General features: G+C 38.9%; 2 protein-coding genes across 2 annotated transcripts in view; both read right to left on the reverse strand.

Moving 5' to 3' along the window:
- LOC147005977 (coiled-coil domain-containing protein 144A-like) overlaps positions 1–20,858 on the reverse strand; it is a 153,612-nt gene that overhangs the window by 53,426 nt on the left and 79,328 nt on the right. The gene's annotated exons all lie outside the window — the stretch shown is intronic.
- On the reverse strand, positions 11,385–18,926 carry LOC147005978 (uncharacterized). Its single transcript, XM_085834316.1, has 7 exons — positions 18,865–18,926; positions 17,783–17,897; positions 17,456–17,629; positions 15,923–16,029; positions 12,556–12,589; positions 11,518–11,707; positions 11,385–11,446 (listed from the first exon to the last, which is right to left on the reverse strand). Exons 1-7 carry the CDS (start codon positions 18,924–18,926, stop codon positions 11,385–11,387), a joined length of 744 nt encoding a protein of 247 aa, XP_085690442.1.

Consider the following 20,858-nt stretch of genomic DNA (forward strand, 5'->3'; position numbering starts at 1 on the left):
ACATCTACATTTATGTAAACCCTTAACAACATGAATGAGTTTTGTGTGCTTTTGGACACATGCACAAATGCAGATGTGTGCATGGGTGTCTGTGTTTCTAGTAATTTTTTTCATGGATGTTAGGGTCCTGGGGTGATGTATTTTTACTTTATCAGTTTGCTTTCTTTAATCTTGGTATGTTTGTTTATTTGGTGGACCATTTGTTTTCTAAAGACAGAAAATGAGGATTTGCCTAGGTTAGAGGAGTATAGGATTGGGAAGGAGATAGGGAAGAGAAAACCATGATAAAAATATACTGCATGAACAATTTATTTTTCAATTAAAAACAAGAAGAAATGTACTTTTTTACTTTTAAAGTGTCTCTAATATACTCGGCTATTCTTTCAAACATACAGAGCTCAGAATTATCCTTGGTTCCATAGACAGTAAAATCAGCAAAATGCAATAAAGTGGCATAAGAAAAATGAAATTTTAAGGCTTACATTTATATAAGAATATGTCAAATTTGTTCTTAAAACACGTATTTATATTTTTAAATTTTTATAATTCATGTGTTCATACAAATCTTAAATTCAACTATGTACATGTGGTTAAGAGTTTAATTTTCAATTATTAACTGAAAATGACAAACATTAAAACAAGAGATTGTTTATAAAACCACTAGAACCTCAGACAAAATAGTGTCACTTAAAGCTAAAAATGAATGTGATTAAAATATACTTTGATTTATCTAAAGGTGCATGTCACATCTCCTCTGTTATATACAGAGGGCAACACTGAAGAGATTCACTCCTCACATGACATGGGGTCCATGGAGCGATCATTGTTGTTAAATGGTGGCAAGAAGCTCTCCCCACTGTGTCTTCTCAACAAACTCTAAAAGTCTAATTCAGATGCCACTTGGAAAGAAATGTAAAATATACCAATTTTGTTCTATTTACTGACTCAGGTTAACAAAGGGGCATGTCTACAAAATGAGCATTTTTGAGTCACCTATCCAATTCAGTGGTTCATCAAACTTAAAATAGAATACTATCAGAAACCTGAAACACTGTAGAGAGGCAAAACCAGAACTAACCTTGTTAAGCTATCCCACCAAGCTTTCCTCCTCGAAAATGGACTTAAATTGTCATCATCAACATGTGTTCCTGCTCTGTCGAATCCAAGATCACTTTGAAGACCCCTGTCACAAGTTCTCACTGAGGCAGATGTGTGGTCAGTGTGGATGTGTGAAGGTCTGGTCGTCCTTTTCTCAGTGACAGCCCAGTAGTTGGTGGGCTGTGTCTTCACATGAGTGCTGGAAACACTGCAGAGGAAAATATACCATGTCTCATATGTTTCCTAAATGGTTCCCAAAATTATATTTTAACAATTGCTTTAAGAAGAAGTAGGATTTCCCATTAAACAATCTTTTACCAGTAAAAATATTTCAGAGAATACCAACCATAACAATTTCTTTTTTTATTAGGTATTTTCCTCATTTACATTTGCAATGCTATCCCCAAAGTCCACTATACCCTCCCCACTATTCCCCTACCCCCACACTCCCACTTTTTGGCACTGGCATTCCACTGTACTGGGTATATAAAGTTTGCAAGCCCAATGTGCCTCTCTTTCCACTGATGGCCAACTAGGCCATCTTTTGATATATATGCAGCTAGAGTCAAGAGCTCCCGGGTACTGGTTATTTCATACTGTTGTTCCACCTATAGGGTTGCAGATCCCTTTAGCTCCTTGGGTATTTTCTCTAGCCCCTCTATTGGGGGCCCAGTGATCCATCCAATAGCTGATTGTGAGCATCCACTTCTGTGTTTGCTAGGCCCGGGCATAGTCTCACTAGAGACAGCTATATCAGGGTCCTATCAGCACAATCTTGCTAGTGTATGCAATGGTGTCAGTGTTTGGAGGCTGCTTATGGGATGGATCCCTGGATATGGCAGTCTCTAGATGGTCAATCCTTTTGTCTCAGCTCCAAACATTGTCTCTGTAACTCCTTCCATAGATGTTTTGTTCCCAATTCTAAGAAAGGGCAAAGTATCCACACACTTTGGTCTTCATTCTTCTTGAGTTTCATGTGTTTTCCAAATTGTAACTTATATCTTGTGTATTTTAAATTTCTGGGCTAATATCCACTTATCATTGAGTACATATCATTTGAGTTCTTTTGTGATTGTGTTACCTCACTCAGGATGATGCCCTCCAGGTCCAACCATTTACCTAGAAATTTTATAAATTCATTCCTTTTAATAGCTGAGTAGTACACCATTGTGTAAATTTACTCCATTTTTTGTATCCATTCCTCTGTTGAGGGGCATCGGGATTCTTTCCAGCTTCTGGCTATTATAAATAAGGCTGCTGTGAACATAGTGGAGCAAGTTTCTTTCTTACTAGTTGGAACATCTTCTGGATATATGCCCAGAAGAGGTATTACAGGATCTTCCAGTAATACCATGTCCAATTCTCTGAGAAACCACCAGACTGATTTCCAGAGTGTTTGTACAAGTTTGCAATCCCACCAACAATGGAGGAGTGTTCCTCTTTCTTCACATCCTCACCAGCATCTGGTGTCACCTGAACTTTTGATCTTAGCCATTCTGACTGGTGTGAGATGGAATCTCAGGGTTGTTTTGATTTGCATTTCTCTGATGATTATGGATGCTGAACATTTTTTCAGGTGTTTCTCAGCCATTCGGTATTCCTCAGTTGACAATTCTTTGTTCAGCTCTGAGCCCCATTTTTAATGGGGTTATTTGATTTTCTGGAGTCCACCTTCTTGAGTTCTTTATATATATTGGATATTAGTCCTCTATCTGATTGAGGATAGGAAAAGATCCTTTCCCAATCTCTTGGTGGCCTTTTTGTCTTATTGACATTGTATTTTGCCTTACAGAAGCTTTGCAGTTTCATGAGGTCCCATTTGTTGCTGCTAGATCTTACAGCACAAGCCATTACTGTACTATTCAGGAATTTTTCCCGTGTGCCAATATCTTCGAGGGTTTTCCCCACTTCCTCCTCTATAAGTTTCAGTGTCTCTGGTTTCATGTGGAGCTCTTTGATCCACTTAGATTTGACCTTAGTACAAAGAGATAGGAATGGATCAATTCGCATTCTTCTACATGATAACCACCAGTTGTACACAGCCCATTTGTTGAAAAAGCTGTCTTTTATCCACTGGATGGTTTTAGCTCCCTTGTCGAAGATTAAGTGACCATAGGTGTGTGGGTTCCTTTCTGGGTCTTCAATTCTATTCCATTGGTCTACTTTTCTGTCGTTATAACAGTACCATGCAGTTTTTATCACAATTGCTCTGTAGTAAAGCTTTAGGTCAGGCATGATGATAACACCAGAGGTACTTTTATCCTTGAGAAGAGTTTTTGCTATCCTAGGTTTTTTGTTATTCCAGATGAATTTGGAGATTGAACTTTTTAATTTCTTGAAGAATTGAGTTAGAATTTTGATGGGGATTGCATTGAATCTGTAGATTGCTTTTGGCAAGATAGCCATTTTTACAATGTTGATCCTGCCAATCCATGAGCATGGGAGATCTTTGCATCTTCTGAGATCTTCTTTAATTTCTTTCTTCAGAGACTTGAGGTTCTCATCATACCGATCTTTTGCTTCCTAGTTTGAGTCACGTCAAGGTATTTTATAATATTTGTGACTATTGAGAAGGGTTTTGTTTCCCTAATTTCTTTCTCAGCCTGATTATTCTTTGTGTAGAGAAAGGCCATTGACTTGTTTGAGTTACTTTTATATCCAGCTAATTCACCAAAGCTGTTTATCAGGTTTAGGAGTTCTCTGGTGGAATTTTTAGGGTCACTTATATATACTATCATATCATCTGCATAAAGTGATATTTTGACTTCTTCTTTTACTATTTTATCTCCTTGATCTCCTTTTGTTGTCGAATTGCTCTGGCTAGGAAAGACCATCCAGAGACAGCCCAACTTTGGAATCCACCCCATAAACAACCACGAAACCCAGTCACTAGGCAGATGCCAATTTGATCCTACTGACAGGAGTCTGATATACCCGTCTTCTGTGAGACTCTGCCAGTGCTTGGCAAATACAGAAGTGAATGTTCACAGTCATCCATTGGATGGAGCACAAGGTCTCCAATGAAGGACCCAGAGAAATACCCAGGGAGCTGAAGGGGACTGAAGCCCCATAGGAGGAAATTCAATATGAACTAACCAGTACCTCCAGACTTCCTTGCAACTATACCATCAGTCAAAGAAAACACATGGTGGAACTTGTGGCTCTAGCTATATATGTAGCAGAGGATAGCCTAGTCGGTCATCAATGGGAGGAGTGGCCCTTGGTCCTATGAAGGCTCTAGGCCCCAGAATAGGGGAATGCCAGGGCCAGGAATGGGAGTTGGAGGGCTGGGAAGGAGGGAGAGGGGGGAAGGGATAGGGGATATTCAGAGGGGAAATTGGGAAAGGGGATAACATATGAAATGTAAATAAAGAAAATATATAATAAAGAAAGAAAATAAAATATATATACTGCATGATAAATTTATTTTTCAATTAAAAAGAAAAAGAAATGTACTATTTTTCATATAAAGTGTCTCTACAAATTACTCAGCTATTCTTCCAGTTACATACATAGATCAGAATTATCCTTGGTTCCATAAACAGTAAAATCAGCAAAATGAAATAAAGTGGTATAAGGAAAGTAAAATTCAAGGGCTAACTTTCATTTAAGAATATGTCAAATTTGTTCTTTAAACACATTTTTATATTTTTAAATTATTATAATTCATGAGTCCATAGAAATCTTAAATTTAACTATGCACATGTGGTTACCAGTTTAACTTTCATCTATAGGATGGAACACAGGACCCCCAATGGAGGAGCTAGAGAAAGTACCCAAGGAGCTAAAGGGGTCTAGAATCCTATAGGTGGAACAACGATATGGTCTAATCAGTACCCCCAGAGCTCATATCTCTAGCTGCATATGTAGCAGAAGATGGCCCAGTCAGCCATCATTAGGAAGAGAGGCCCCATGGTCAAGCAAACTTTATATGCCCCAGTAGAGGGGAATGCCAGAGCCAAGAAGTGGGAGTGAGTGGGTTGGGGAACAGGACAGGGGGAGAGTATAGGGGAGTTTTGGGATAGCATTTGAAATGTAAATGAAGAAAATAGCTAATAAAAAATAAGAACCCACTCTATAATCAAAAAAAAAGAAAGTTTAATTTTAATAATTAACTGAAATTGATAGATATTAACCCGAGGAATTGTTCATAAAACCACTAGAACCTTAGGGTCCAGACAATATAGTGTCACCTAAAGCTAAAAATGCATGTGATTAAAATATACTTTGATTTATCTAAAGGTGCATGTCACACCTCCTCTATTGTATCCAGAGGACAACACTGAAGAGATTCAGTCCTCAAATGACCCGGGGTCCATGGAGCAACCATTGTTGTTAAATGGTGGCAAGAACCTCTCCCCACCCTGTCTTCTCAACAAACTCTAAAAATCTAATTCAGATGCCACTTGGAAAGAAATGTAAAATATACCAATTTTGTTCTATTTACTGACTCAGATTAACAAAGGGGCATGTCTACAAAATGAGCATTTTTGAGTCACCTATCCAATTCAGTGGTTCATCAAACTTAAAATAGAATACTATCAGAAACCTGAAATACTGTAGAGAGGCAAAACCAGAACTAACCTTGTTAAGCTATCCCACCAAGCTTTCCTCCTCGAAAATGGACTTAAATTGTCGTCCTCAACATGTGTTCCTAATCTGTCGAATCCAAGATCACTTTGAAGACTCCTGTCACAAGTTCTCACTGAGGGAGATGTGTGGTCAGTGTGGACTTCTGAAGGTCTGGTCGTCCTTTTCTCAGTGACAGCCCAGTAGTTGGTGGGCTGTGTCCTCACCTGAGTGCTGGAAACACTGCAGTGGAAAATATGCCATGTCACATACTTTTCCTAAATGGCTCCCCAAATTATAGTTTAACAATTGCTTTAAGAAGAAGTGGGATTTCCCATTAAACAATCTTTTACCAGTAAAAATATTTCAGAGAATACCCACCATAACAAATTCAAGTTTAAATTAGTGTAATTAGTTCAAACAATTCAAAGGTGATTTGTTTTTCCCATCAGTCATATACTTTTTTATTATATTGGTATCACATTGAATAAATCATTTTAGTTATCACAGATGTACAGAAAGTTTTAGAAAACTTAACATGTTTATACTATTTATAATTTCAGTGTCTAACAATGATATATGTTACACATTTTTATTTTTATTGAAAAGCATTGAAATCTGGTCATAATTTTAACCACCCTCAAATTTTCCAAGGTCTTATCCCCTCCCTACAGACCTAACTCCATGCCTTTTCCTTCTATTTCTTTGTGAAAGGCAAGCAACAAAGCAGACCAAGAAGCATACACACACACATTCACAAAGTCAGAAACCACACATACAAGAAAAATCAATAGGACAAAGAGTATGTCTAAACTGCCTGAGCAGACTCATACCCAGCTGGACCTCCATTCTCCTGCCATCTGTCTGCCCACCTCCTTCGTATCTGCTGAGCCTCAAGCATACAGGTAAGATTCCTTTCTCCCATTCATCTCCCCTGCTTTCTGAATCTGCTGGAGCAAGCTCAGCTGCTTTGAGCAGACTGTTATCCCAGGGGAACTTCCATTACTCCCCCATTCTCTCTGTACACCTTCAATAGATCTGCAGCTACTTAACCACACAGACCTGCAGATCTGGAACCATGCAATTCAAGAATATCAATCAGAGGCCTAACATACCAGGACTACTGAGTTTAAGCCCTCCAATACCTACAATAAAAGACACATCAAGGGAACAAGTCATACTAATGGATAGCAGCCATCAAAAGAACATAATTAACAAAAGGCAGGCCAATATGACACCTTGAGAGCACAGATACCCTTCTACAGAAAGTCGTGGATAGCTTACCACAACTGAAGGACAAGAAAATAACCTTTGACTCAATCTTATAGAAATGGTAGAGGCCTTTATAGAGGAAATGAAAAAATCCCATAAAGAAATATAAGAAAATACAACGAAACAGGTGGATGTATTTAAAGACGAAACAAGAACAAGAACAACAACAACAAAACCCTAAAAATATACAGGGAAATACAACTAGACAGGCGAAAAAAATAAATAAAACTCCTTGGTCAAGGAAGGAATAAAGAAAGAAATTAAGGACTTTTGAGAGTTCAATGAGGCTCGGGGCTAAACAAAGAATTCTCACCTAAGGAATACCGATTGACTGAGAAACACCTGAAAAAATGTTCAACATCCTTAATCATCAGGGAAATGCAAATCAAAAGAACCCTGAGATTCCACTTCACTCCAGTCAGAATGGCTAAGATCAAAAATACAGGTGACAGCAGATGGTGGCGAGGATGTGGAGAAAGAGGAACACTCCTCCATTGTTGGTGGGATTGCAAGCTTGTACAACCACTCTGGAAATCAGTCTGGCGGTTCCTCAGGAAATTGGACATAGTACTACCGGAGGATCCACCAATACCTCTCCTGGGCATATATCCAGAAGATGTCCCAACCGGTAAAAAGGACACATGCTCCACTATGTTCATAGCAGCCCTATTTATAATAGCCAGAAGCTGGAAAGAACCCAGATGTCCCTCAACAGAGGAATGGATACAGAAATTATGGTACATTTACACAATGGAGTACTACTCAGCTATTAAAAAGAATGAATTTATGAAATTCCTAGCCAAATGGATGGACCTGGAGGGCATCATCTTGAGTGAAGTAACACAATCACAAAAGAACTCACACAATATGTATTCACTAATAAGTGGATATTAACCCAAAACTTAGGATACCCAAGATATAAGATACAATTTGCTAAACGCATGAAACTCAAGAAGAATAAAGACCAAAGTGTGGACACTGTGCCCCTTCTTAGAATTGGGAACAAAACACCCATGGAAGGAGTTACAGAGACAAAGTTCGTAGCTGTGATGAAAGGATGGACCATTTAGAGACTGCCCTGTCCAGAGATCCATCCCATAAGCAGCTTCTAAACGATGACACCATTGCATACACTAGCAAGATTTTGCTGAAAGGACCCAAATATAGCTGTCTCTTGTGAGACGATGCCGGGGCCTAGCAAACACAGGAGTGGATGTTCACAGTCAGCTATTGGATGTATCACAAGGCTCCCAATGGAGAAGCTAGAGAAAGTACCCAAGGAGCTAAAGGGATCTGCAACCCTATTGTTGGAACAACATGATGTACTAACCAGAACCCCGGAGCTCTTGTCTCTAGCTGCATATGTATCGAAAGATGGCCTAGTCGGCCATCAATGGAAAGAGAGGCCCATTGGACTTGCAAACATTATATGCCCCAATATAGGGGAATGCCAGGGCCAAAAGAATGGGAAAGGGTGGGTAGGGAAGTGGGGGGTGCTATGGGGGACTTTTGGGATAGCATTGGAAATGTAATTGAGGAAAATATGTAATAAAAATATTAAAAATTAAAAAAAAAAAAGAAATGAAAAAGGAGACATAACAACAGATCCTGAAGACATCCAAAACACCATCAGATCCTTCTACCAAAGGCTATACTCAACAAAACTGGAGAACCTGGATGAAATGGAGAATTTCCTAGACAGATACCAGGTACCAAAGTTGAATCAAGATCAGGTTGATGATCTAAACGGCCCTATATCCCCCAACGAAATGGAAGCAGTCATTAATAGTCTCCCAACTAAAAAAAGCCCAGGACCAGATGGGTTTAGTGCAGAGTTCTATCAGACCTTCAAAGAAGATCTAATCCCAGTTCTTCACAAACTATTCCACAAAATAGAAACACAAGGTACTCTACCGAACTCATTCTATGAAGCCACAATTACTCTGATACCTAAACCACAAAAAGACCCAACAAAGATAGAAAACTTCAGACCAATATCCCTTATGAATATTGATGCAAAAATCCTCAATAAAGTTCTTGCTAACCGAATCCAAAACACATCAAAACAATCATCCATCCTGACCAAGTAGGTTTCATCCCAGGGATGCAGGGATGGTTCAATATACGGAAATCCATCAACGTAATCCACTATATAAACAAACTCAAAGACAAAAACCACATGGTCATCTCGTTAGATGCGGAAAAAGCATTTGACAAGATCCAACACCCATTCATGATAAAAGTCTTGGAAAGATCAGGAATTCAAGGCCCATACCTAAACATGATAAAAGCAATCTACAGCAAACCAGTAGCCAACATCAAATAAATGGTGAGAAGCTTGAAGCAATCCCTCTAAAATCAGGGACTAGACAAGGCTGTCCACTTTCCCATACCTATTCAACATTGTACTTGAAGTCCTAGCCAGAGCAATTCGACAACAAAAGGAGATCAAAGGGATACAAATTGGAAAAGATGAAGTCAAAATATCACTTTTTGCAGATGATATGATAGTATATATAAGTGACCCTAAAAATTCCACCAGAGAACGCCTAAGCCTGATAAACAGCTTCGGTGAAGTAGCTGGATATAAAATTAACTCAAACAAATCAATGGCCTTTCTCTACACAAAGAATAAACAGGCTGAGAAAGAAATTAGGGAAACAACACCCTTCTCAATAGTCACAAATAATATAAAATATCTTGGCGTGACTCTAACTAAGGAAGTGAAAGATCTGTATGATAAAAACTTCAAGTCTCTGAAGAAAGAAATTATAGAAGATCTCAGAAGATGGAAAGATCTCCCATGCTCATGGATTGGCAGGATCAACATTGTAAAAATGGCTATCTTGCCAAAAGCAATCTACAGATTCAATGCAATCCCCATCAAAATTCCAAATCAATTCTTCAACGAATTAGAAAGTGCAATCTGCAAATTCATCTGGAATAACAAAAAACCTAGGATAGCAAAAACTCTTCTCAAGGATAAAAGAACCTCTGGTGGAATCACCATGCCGGACCTAAAGCTTTACTACAGAGCAATTGTGATAAAAACTGCATGGTACTGGTATAGTGACAGACAAATAGACCAATGGAATAGAATTGAAGACCCAGAAATGAACCCACACACCTACGGTCACTTGATCTTCGACAAGGGAGCTAAAAACATCCAGTGGAAGAAAGACAGCATTTTCAACAAATGGTGCTGGCACAACTGGTTGTTAACATGTAGAAGAATGCGAATCGATCCATTCCTATCTCCTTGTACTAAGGTCAAGTCTAAGTGGATCAAGGAACTACACATAAAACCAGAGACACTGAAACTTATAGAGGAGAAAGTGGGGAAAAGCCTTGAAGATATGGGCACAGGGGAAAAATTCCTGAATAGAACAGTAATGGCTTGTGCTGTAAGATCGAGAATTGACAAGTGGGACCTCATGAAACTGCAAAGCTTCTGCAAGGCTAAAGACACCATCAATAAGACAAAAAAACCACCAACAGATTGGGAAAGGATCTTCACCTATCCTAAAACAGATAAGGGACTAATATCCAATATATATAAAGAACTCAAGAAGGTGGACTCCACAAAGTCAAATAACCCCATTAAAAAATGGGGCTCAGAACTGAACAAAGAATTCTCACCTGAGGAATACCTAATGGCAGAGAAGCACCTGAAAAAATGTTCAACATCCTTAATCATCAGGGAAATGCAAATCAAAACAACCCTGAGATTCCACCTCACACCAGTCAGAATGGCTAAGATCAAAAATTCAGGTGACAGCAGATGCTGGCGAGGATGTGGAGAAAGAGGAACACTCCTCCATTGTTGGTGGGATTGCAAGCTTGTACAACCACTCTGGAAATCAGTCTGGCTTGATTTCAAATCTCCATACAAAAATACATATGACTCACATGTGCCTGTAAGCCCAGCCTTTGAGAGCAGCAAACAATATTATTAGTGCTGGTGTGCCCACCTACCTTCAACCTCAATGAGATACCATCTCAAAGGAATAAACAGGGTAATGATAGAGCAGGACACCTGAACTTCTCCTCTAGTCTGTGCATGCAAACTGATGCTCACACCCAGGTATACACAAATACACATATATGCACACACACACTTAATAAAAAATCAAATATTTTTTAAAGATTATAGAAGACAATGTTAACATAAGCCAAGTATAAGAGAGGAGCCAATAAAGCAACAGCTATAGTCTTAGAGTGTCTCCTCAAACTATCATATGGCAGAGCCATCATGGAGGGATTCAGCATCCTTTACCAAAGTGACTCCAGAGAGCTGCTTCAATCCTCCAGCCACATGAAGAAGTAATGAAAAGGCACAGCCCACCAGCTTACTGTATTGGCTAGCTGGCCTGTTCCATTTTTTGTAACACATGAATCTAATGTAACAACCCCAAGGTCAGAGTGTCATGCTTGCTTAATGAAGCTCAGAAGGCTTGGTGGCAGCGCATGCGGTGACTAGTTTCCTGTTCTTTGATATCAAGCATGCCTGTGTCATGACCAACACTCTGATTCACCCTCATCAATACCACACACAGAGGCTGCATGCAAAACCCCTACCTTTACTCTGCCTCCTGAGCTGTTCAATAAGATGCAGAATAGTGCCGAAACTGATCATCTCACAGTCTTCTAAGTTTCCCTCACATGGTGATATTAGTTTGTTAAGGTCAACTATAAGGTTTCCTTTGTCTTTGTCACACATAAGATCTCCTTGTTCTTTGTCAAACACAAGATTTCCTTGTTCATTGACCTACAAATTGAAAAATAGCAATTTCAGATTCTTCATGTTGTGTACCCCATATACTAAATATAAAGAAGAGACAAATACTCATGTTTTACATAAGTAACAAGCAAGATGCTTCTGAAAGACCTAATTTTGACAGGAAAGACACCTTTACTATTGGTGACTTTTACAAATGTTTTGGGAAGAAATATTTGAATATAACAAAAGAATCTTAATTTTTATTTTATTTTTACTATATTTCTTTTTTTTATTTTTTATTAGATGTTTTCCTAAATTACATTTCAAATGTTATCCCCTTTCCTAGTTTCACCTCTGAAAATCCCAGATCATCCTCCAATCTCCCTTTCTCCCCAACCCACCAACTCCCATTCCTGGTTCTGGCATTCCCCAATTCTGGGGCCTAAAGCCTTCCCAGGACCAAGGGCCTCTCCTCCCATTGATTACCGACTAGGCCATACTCTGCTACAAGTTCCACCATGTGTTTTCTTTGATTGGTGGTATAGTTCCAAGAAGTTCTGGGGGTACTGTTAGTTCATATTGATGTTCCTCCTATGGGGCTTCAGTCCTCATCAGCTCCCTGGGTATTTCTCTGGCTCCTTCACTGGGGACCTTGTGCTCTGTCTAATGGATGACTGGGAGCATTCATTTCTGTATTTGCCAGGCACTGGCAAAGCCTCGCAGGAAACAGCTGTATCAGGCTCCTGTCAGCAGGCTCCTGTTGGCATCTGCCTAAGTGACTGGGTTTGGTGGTTGTTTATGGGGTGGATCCCATATTTCTAACTCACTTTATAATGTATTAGTTTGACTTTTATGTTGTATCCTAATAAATATGATTTTAAATTAATTTCCCATACCTCTTCCTTTACATCGGAAGTTTTCTTTGAAGACCTACAAAAAATGATATCCTTTCAGATGAATATTAAATTTGTAAAATAAAGCACACAAAAAAGTTTATTTCCCCTATCCATAAAACTTACCAGGTATTACAAATAAAGTTATTTATTTCCTACAAAGGAAATAAGCTTTGGAAAAAAAAGAGGAACATTGATATACAATTTATACCACTACTATAATCATAAAAAGATGGAAATTACAATTGGAGACACAGCTCCAGTTAACAGCAGGTACAGCTTCTGCACAGGAGGAGTTGAGTGCAGTAGCCAGGACTCTGTGTGGCTGTTTGGATCACAACCAACTCTAACTCCAGCTCCAGAGACATCTAATACCTGTGCCTTCTTCAGCCACCTGCACACATCTGCACACTCAACTACAAGCACAAACATGAGCATACAATTTAAAATAATGATGATAATATTCATTTTTAAGTAATAAATGTAAATCCAGTATTATGCTCGTTAGGATAAGGGGAAAAACATAATATGTGATGCTTTGTTTAATAGAGGTAAATAGACCAACATTTCCAATGTCATTCTCAGAAAAATAAGTCTCATATTTAGTAAAACCTACTTTATTAATATTACTGTACTCCTTATATGTGTCAAGAAGAACAAAGACCAAAGTGTGGACACTTTACCCCTTCTTAGAATTGGGAACATAACACCCATGGAAGGAGTTAGAGACAAAGTTTGGAGCTGAGACGAAAGGATGGACCATCTAGAGACTGCCATATCCAGGGATTCATCCCATAAGCAGGTTCCAAACACTGACACCATTGCATACACTAGCAAGATTTTGCTGAAAGGACCCAGATATAGCTATCTCTTGTGAGACTATGCCAGGGTCTAGCAAAGACAGAAGTGGATGCTCACAGTCAGCTATAGGATGGATCACAGGGCCCCCAATGGAGGACCTAGAGAAGGTACACAAGGAGCTGAAGGGATCTGCAATCCTATAGGTGTAACAACAATATGAACTAAACAGTACCTCCCCCCCCCCAGCTTCTGTCTCTAGCTAGATATGAATCAGAAGATGGCCTAGTTGGCCATCAGTGGAAAGAGAGGCGCATTGGTCCTGCAAAGTTTATATGCCTCAGTACAAGGGAATGCCAGGGCCAAGAAGTGGGAGTGGGTGGGTGGGGGAGTGGTTGGGGGAGCATGTGGGGGACTTTTGAGACAGCATTGTAAATGTAAATGAAATAAACACCAAAAAAAAAAAAAAGAAAGGGATAACTTAAAAAAAAAAAGAATGGAAATGGTCAGCTGTTCTTAGGCCTTACTATGTAATTACTGCCAATTGTTCTAAGCATTGGACTTGCTTTATATTTAATTCCAAACACAACGTATTTCAGATTCTATAATTGTAAAAATTAAACATAGAAAGACCATGTGAATAGGTACCAGATTTTGAATTCATACTCAGAATTTCTGAAACCATAATTTATTCCATACTACATTACGAAAAATTATATTTCAACTTCAAGGAGATTTCAATGAAATAATAGAAGATGACCATAAATTATCAAACAATTTCAGTAAAAGCTATACCTAATAATCTGACATTTTCAACTGTTTTTTTTTTTAGAAAGTATCTCAAAGCCCAAATTTTCAATTCACCTGCCTCAGCCTCTTCAATGTTGAGGAAACTGGTAGAAAGCACTCTTATTTTCAAAATCTAAAAAGACATGGATTGACATAACAGTTTAGTTGTTACATCCCTAAGTTGCAAGTGTGAGGGCTTGAGTTTGATTTGCCAGAAATGTGGAGGCACAAAAAAAAAAAAAAAAAAAAAAAAAAAAAAAAAAAAAAAAAAAGCCAAGTGTGATGGTGTGGTGTGCACTAGAAATTGAGCACTGGGCAGACAGAAACAGGAGGGTGCCTAGAACCCTTGTCTACCCAATGGCAGAGGGGAAGAATAAAACTTTTCCAAAAGGCACCATCCCGTAGGCTACAATGGTGTCCAGTTACTGACTCACATAATTTTGATAGGTGAATTGAAAATGGTCTGAGAACCACCCCTGGCATTGGTGCAAAACTAAGTTTTGCAACACTGAATTAGCCATCATCATTTTGAAATCGACCATGCATATAAAAGGAACTCATGGCTTCACTTTTTCCAAAATGTACAGTGAGTCCCATGAAACAGTTGAAAAAATTGAAAGATAAAATAGAGGAAATTTAAGAATAAATGGATATGTTAGTTTCTGGGAGGAACTCCAGGGGCTATAAAAACATGAAATTACAAACTGCATTTGGCTTTTCTATATACGTCCTACCAATTCCAGTCCACATAAATTAGAAAACACTAAAACTCCTCATGTGTCTTCAGTGAAGTGGAAATAGTTGGAGGAGAACCAGAGTCCTTCTTCTTTTTTTAGCCTATGCTTCTCCAGTGGTTTTCACATTAAATGCTCGATCAATGCAACCTATTAATGCACACATTATTGAAATATAGATAGGCTCAATGACCAATAAGGTGTGTGTGTGTGTGTGTTTGTGTGTGCACCCATGTGTCTATGTGTGCATTTGTGTGCACAGGTGTGCTTGCATGTGTGTGCGTGCACATGATTGAGTGTCTCCATGCATGCAAGCATGTGTGTGTGTGTGCATGTGCGCGTGTGTGCTTTTGTGCATGAAGATAGACTTGGGTTTTGTCTGTGGCTGTCCTAATACTCACTGTGGCTGATCAAAATCTTAAGGAAATCCCCACTTGCCAAAGTTATGAGTGTTGAGAATGTTAGGGATTGACTATCAAACAAAGAAAAAGAAAAAACTCTGAAGCAAACACTTACTGAAGAGAAGAAATTCTTTTCAAAATGTACTTTTATTTACTATAGCAGTTTTTAAAGAAATGAATATAAAAGAGAGATTTTTAAAAGTAATGTTTGAACTATTCATTTCAATCAAATATCAGAATATAAAAGTCAAAATCTATACTTTAAAAAAAAAGGCTACGCCAGTGATTGGGCAGTGTAGAGGAAAGGGAGAAAAGGAGACTCAAGAGTGGGAAGTGGGATAGGTAGGAGGAGAGGAGGAAGGTGAGGGGAGAAGAGAGGATGGAGGGAGAGGAGGAGATGCCACCATGAACCAGAACCCCCTGGTCAGGAGAAACCTCAAGAAGCAAGGGGTCTCATAGCTGGTGAATAATTTAGTACAGTGCCAGAACTACCCAATCCAGGCATACAGCTTATAACTATAATATCTGGATTACGTGGGGTTTTATACCTATGTAATAGGATTGGAAATTCCAACAACAGGGATTCAGGGATTGTGCACACTATACAATTCCATAAAAACATAAAGATAAAAGAATTAGTAACTTTACCTGTTTAATTCATCAACTTTCTCTATCTTTTCTTCCTTCTTTTCTAAAAGTTTTGCCAGGTTGTCATGGTTTTTTAATTGAGCCAGTTTAAGTGGTGTGAAGCTATCCTATAAAAAATAATAATTTATAACTCTCAGAACTTGATATTTCTCAATGGACAATCATGTGGAAGACACAGTGGAGCTCACATCCTCTGAGGGTCTGTGAGCCACATTCTTGACCTTCTCAAACATAGTGCTCTCACACAGATCCATTCTTCATAAGCCATCAGAGTACATTTGATACCTGTATCAGTTAATTCACAACCTATGCCTTAGTGAACCACTTGAAACAAAATGTCTGCCATGGGTTCCTTATACCACTAGTAGAGTCTAAACAGTTCCTTCCATAGCCTGGTGAGAATGCAAATGCTTCTCAAATGCTGTCAGCTCCAAGTCACTGAAGCAGAGAATGTTTGCCAAAAAAGCACCACGCAGAGGATAACACATGTATTTCTTCCATACTGGACCTATTGTACACGTATTAATACTATTTCTCTAACAAATGAACATGGCATTTATGTTAGACATCATATTCTGGAAAATAATATTCTTTGGAATGTGAAGGATTAAGCCCTGTGCTAGAGATGCAATTAAGTAACCTTCCAAGAAAAATATTGAAAACTTTTCAACTATGATTTAAATTTGGGGAATTAGACATTTTAGTCTAGTTCTTTACAATAAAGCTGTAATGAAAATCGGCATAAAATTCAGTCAATTGACAATGTGCCCTGGACAACTTCTCCAATAGTTTTTACTTCACTTATATTGCATTGTCACTGAAATAAGTATTTAGTTGGAAATGAATATCAAAGTCAACTGTGAGTTTTCATAGGCCAGGCATGGTAGAGAATGTCCAAAAGCCATCACTTCAGAGGTGAAGGAAGATATAAGTTCAGTGTCATCCTCATTACATAACAAGTTCCAGGCCAACCTTGATTGTGTAAAATTCTGTCTCATGAACTATGGGACAAACCAACTCTCTGGTTACCTAATTACAACTGAAAGTCCAGTGTTGTCAGAACTCTATGAAATGAACTGACATGCTGAGATGTGTACAATGTGGATTAAACTGACAAGAAGATTCATAATTTAGGCACTTGTAATATAGAAACCCGGTATCTTATTGATGTTTGTTCATGCATTAGAACTATAAGACAACATGAAATCCTGAAAAGCTACAGTTAAGAGAGTACCCATAGGGAAATTGTAAAGACCTTCAGACTTGCCACAGATGGAGGTAATAATTCTCTTTAGAATGTTCATCAGGAGAGTAAAGGAGGAGAAAGTGCTTCAGGGAAGGAAAGCTTGGGAAGAAGGAGTTCCCATCAAATCTGACTCATATAGACAAGTCTTAATTTTGTGAGATTTATAAAATTCACTTATTACATCTAGCATTTGAGAGATTCTCATGTCAAAGCTGCATCAGGATCCCAATGAAATATTTTAAAGTATGTAGCAAATAATCTGTAAATCAAAGCAGTGTCTTCTGTACCTCATTCCTTATAGTGATGTCAGCATGATGGGCCAGCAGTTTCGCTGCCATTGACATGTTGTTATGCCAAACAGCATAGTGCAGTGCTGTGTTCCCACTACTATCCTTAGCATTTGGATCAGCACCGTGTTCTAATAACATGGCCATACATTCTTCACGCTCATACTGTGAAGCCTGTGGGTATTAAATCAAAAAATAGATGGGAAACATGAGAAAAACAAAAATTCAATAGATTTCACTAATTATTTGCATTTAGCTGAGATCATGTTTTTTTCCCAGAATCCCTATTGAATCTGTGTCACCCTGAAATTACTGGGTGCTGTCTACCTTAATTAGTGCTGTGCTGTTGTCACTGTCGCAGAGATCAATGTCACAATTTTGCTCTATTAGAAGGGCAACCACGTCCGGATGGCCATGCACACAAGCAAAGTATAACATAGTTCTGTGAAAATGAAGAATTTTTAAGAATTTTAACAAAAATAGATCAAAACCACACAATTATTCAAGTAATTCTCATTAACTTGGGGCAACCAAGTCAAAGAAATGTTTTGCTTCCAGTGTTGGAAACATGGCACATACATTCCTATATAGGAGGCAAGGATACCATCACTGAGCTGAATGCTTGATGTGTTAGTTACATTTCCATTGCTGCAATGAAATAACACAACCAAAGGAACATGGGGAGGAAGATAGAAATGGTTCTCACAGTCTGTCTTCTAATGGCCCTCAGAACCTTCCCAAGCCAGGCCTCCATCCACTAAATTACCCTCAACATTCTTAACAACCAAGCTCCTACAGAGCAGCTCACCAAGTATTGAAAATTCAGCGGAATTTCTTGCACAATATTCAAAATTCCTTCTGCAATCCTCCCCCGCCCACCCACACCCACCTCACCCCACCCCACCCAAAAAAAAAAAAAAAAAGAAATGGTCAGCCCTGTCATGGCAATCACCTCTAAGCTAGTACCAAGTTGTCATATTTAGGATTTCCACTGTGTGATGAAACACAATGACCAAAACTACTTGGGGATGAAAGGGCTTATTTCACACACCTTTCTAGATAAGAGTTCATCTCTAAAAGCTGTGAGGGTAGGAACTCCTGTAGGAAGGAGCTGATTACAGCAGGCTGTGGAGGAGGGCTGCTTACTAGCTTGCTCTCCATCTCTTCCTGAGCCTGATTTCTCATGGAAACCAGAACCACCAGCCCAGTGATGGCACCACCCACAATGGGCAGGGTCCACCATCAATCACTAAGTAAGGGAATGTGCTATAGAATTGCTTAGAACCAAATCTTTAGGAGAAATTGTTTCAGTTGAGATTCCCTCCTCTCAGATGACTTTAGCTCCCTTCAAATTGACCTAAATCATCTAGCACAGTTGGCTAAAGTAACCATTCTAAATTAGAACTTACCTCAATTTGGATTCTAATCCTACTTTAAACTCTGTTGCTACCCACTGTTTTATTCTCTCCATACCTAAGCCCCTCATGCATAAAAAGGGAATCAGAGTAAGCTTATCTCATAGGTCATAGTGGGATTATTGAAAAAACACATGCAAAGGATTTAGAGCAGTTTCTACCATGAAACTGCTCAGCGTTTAGATGTGTGGATATTTCTCTTTATGACGTGGTCTTGCAACAGAGCTCAGGCTGGTCTAGAATTCACCATGTGTGTCAGGAGTCTTAAACTTGCAACCTTCCCACAGAGGGCCACTGGTACCTGGCATCACAAGTGACCACACTCTGCCTGGCTCATGATACTCTGACAACGTTACACTAGCATGTGGTTTATAACGCATGATGTATTGAGCTTCATCTGATAGCAGGTTTTAGATTTCATAATTCATAAAGTGTGTAGGAATCATAACCAACTGTGCTTACTTTGAATCACAGGTGATATATTCTAAAGAACTCTGGGAGTTCAAGTCATAATATTTAAATACATTCAAGATGTGAGAAGAGGATAAGATAATAGCCAATGTTTTCTGAACATAACTATTTCTTTGATTTCTTAATCTTTCGCTAAAGAAAAACCAGGACTCAAATGACAAAGTATGGATAATTTTAGAGATGGCCCAGTGGTTAAGAGCACTGACTGCTCTTCCAGAAGTCCTGAGTTCAAATCCCAGCATTCACATGGTGGCTCACAACCATCTATAATGAGGTCTGGCACCGCCCTCTTCTGGCACAGTGCTATACATGCAATTCTCATATACATTATCTAGATGTTTACAGTGTTAAGATGTGAAGTTTCAGCTGGGCATTGTGGCGCACGCCTTTGATCCCAGCACTTGGGAGACAGAGGCAGGCGGGTTTTCTGAGTTTGGAGGCCAGCCTGGTGTACAAAGTGAGTTCTAGGACAGCCAGGGCTATACAGGGAAACCCTGTCTCAAAAAAGAAGAAGAACAAGAAGAAGAAGAAGAAGGAGGAGGAGGAGGAGGAAGAGAGGGAGGAGGAGCAAGAGGAAGAGGAGAAAGAGAAGGAGAAGGAGGAGGAAGAAGAAATGTGAAGTTTCATTTACGGGATAGTAGTTTCAGATACTGGTATGATTTTTCAAATTAACTACTCTTTATAATTTCTTAATTCAGAAATGCTGCTAATTGAAAGGAAAGAGGTAAAGTTGCTATTGGACTTTAGACCCATTTTTCTAAACTTTCTACTCAGCTCAAAAAAATCTGCACAGAAGCTGTTGAACCTGTGCTTGAATTAGGGAAAGGTTGGAAGAAGCTGAAAAGGAGGGTGACCCTATAGGAGGACCAGCAGTCTCAATTAACCTGGACCCCCAAGATCTCTCAAACACTGGACCACCAACCAGGCAGCATACACCAGCTGATATGAGGCCCCCAACACATATACAGCAGAGGACTGCCGGGTCTGGGTTCAGTCAGGGATGATTCACCTAACCCTCAAGAGACTGGAGGCTATAGGGAGTTTAGAGGTCTGGTTGGGAGGATTTGGAGGAGTGGGGACATTCTCGTGGAGACATGGGTTTGGGAAGGAGGTATGAGATGTGGAACAGTCCAAGGATGTTCCAGGAGGGGGGAATAAAATCTGGAGTGTAATTAATTAATTAATTTTAAAAAGAACTACCAAAAAAAAAAGGGAAAGGCATTTACAAGCCATAGAATAAGTATGCTACATAACAGAAAATCCAAGTGAATTTGGTGAACTACTGAGTAAAGATAATAGATAAAGATTAGGAGTTCAATGACTTATATTGAAAATTTTTGAGCATTTTTATAAATTTAATGATCAATTCTATTAATTATCACTCACAACCCATAAATCATGGAATGACTAAGACTGCACTTAACAGATGTTTTATCATCAGGCCATAGGAAGTATAAATTAATATAATCTCTGTGATGATTCTCTTCCCATAATGAGGAAATAACATTGACAAAAGA

Source organism: Mus caroli, unplaced genomic scaffold (genome assembly GCF_978045245.1).
Source record: "Mus caroli unplaced genomic scaffold, Mus_caroli_1 scaffold_2, whole genome shotgun sequence".
Taxonomy (NCBI): Eukaryota; Metazoa; Chordata; class Mammalia; order Rodentia; family Muridae; genus Mus; species Mus caroli.

What these genes read in the sequence shown, in the direction of transcription:
- LOC147005978 (XM_085834316.1), bottom strand. Translation starts at nt 18,926, where the DNA reads ATGGAGAGAATAAAACAGTGGGTAGCAACAGAGTTTAAAGTAGGATTA. An exon ending in GGATTAGAATCCAAATTGAG is followed by an intron (nt 17,898 to 18,864) that starts GTAAGTTCTAAT and finishes TCATTTTCACAG; the next exon opens with AACTATGTTATACTTTGCTT. An exon ending in GCTCAGGAGGCAGAGTAAAG is followed by an intron (nt 11,447 to 11,517) that starts GTAGGGGTTTTG and finishes GTCATGACACAG; the next exon opens with GCATGCTTGATATCAAAGAA.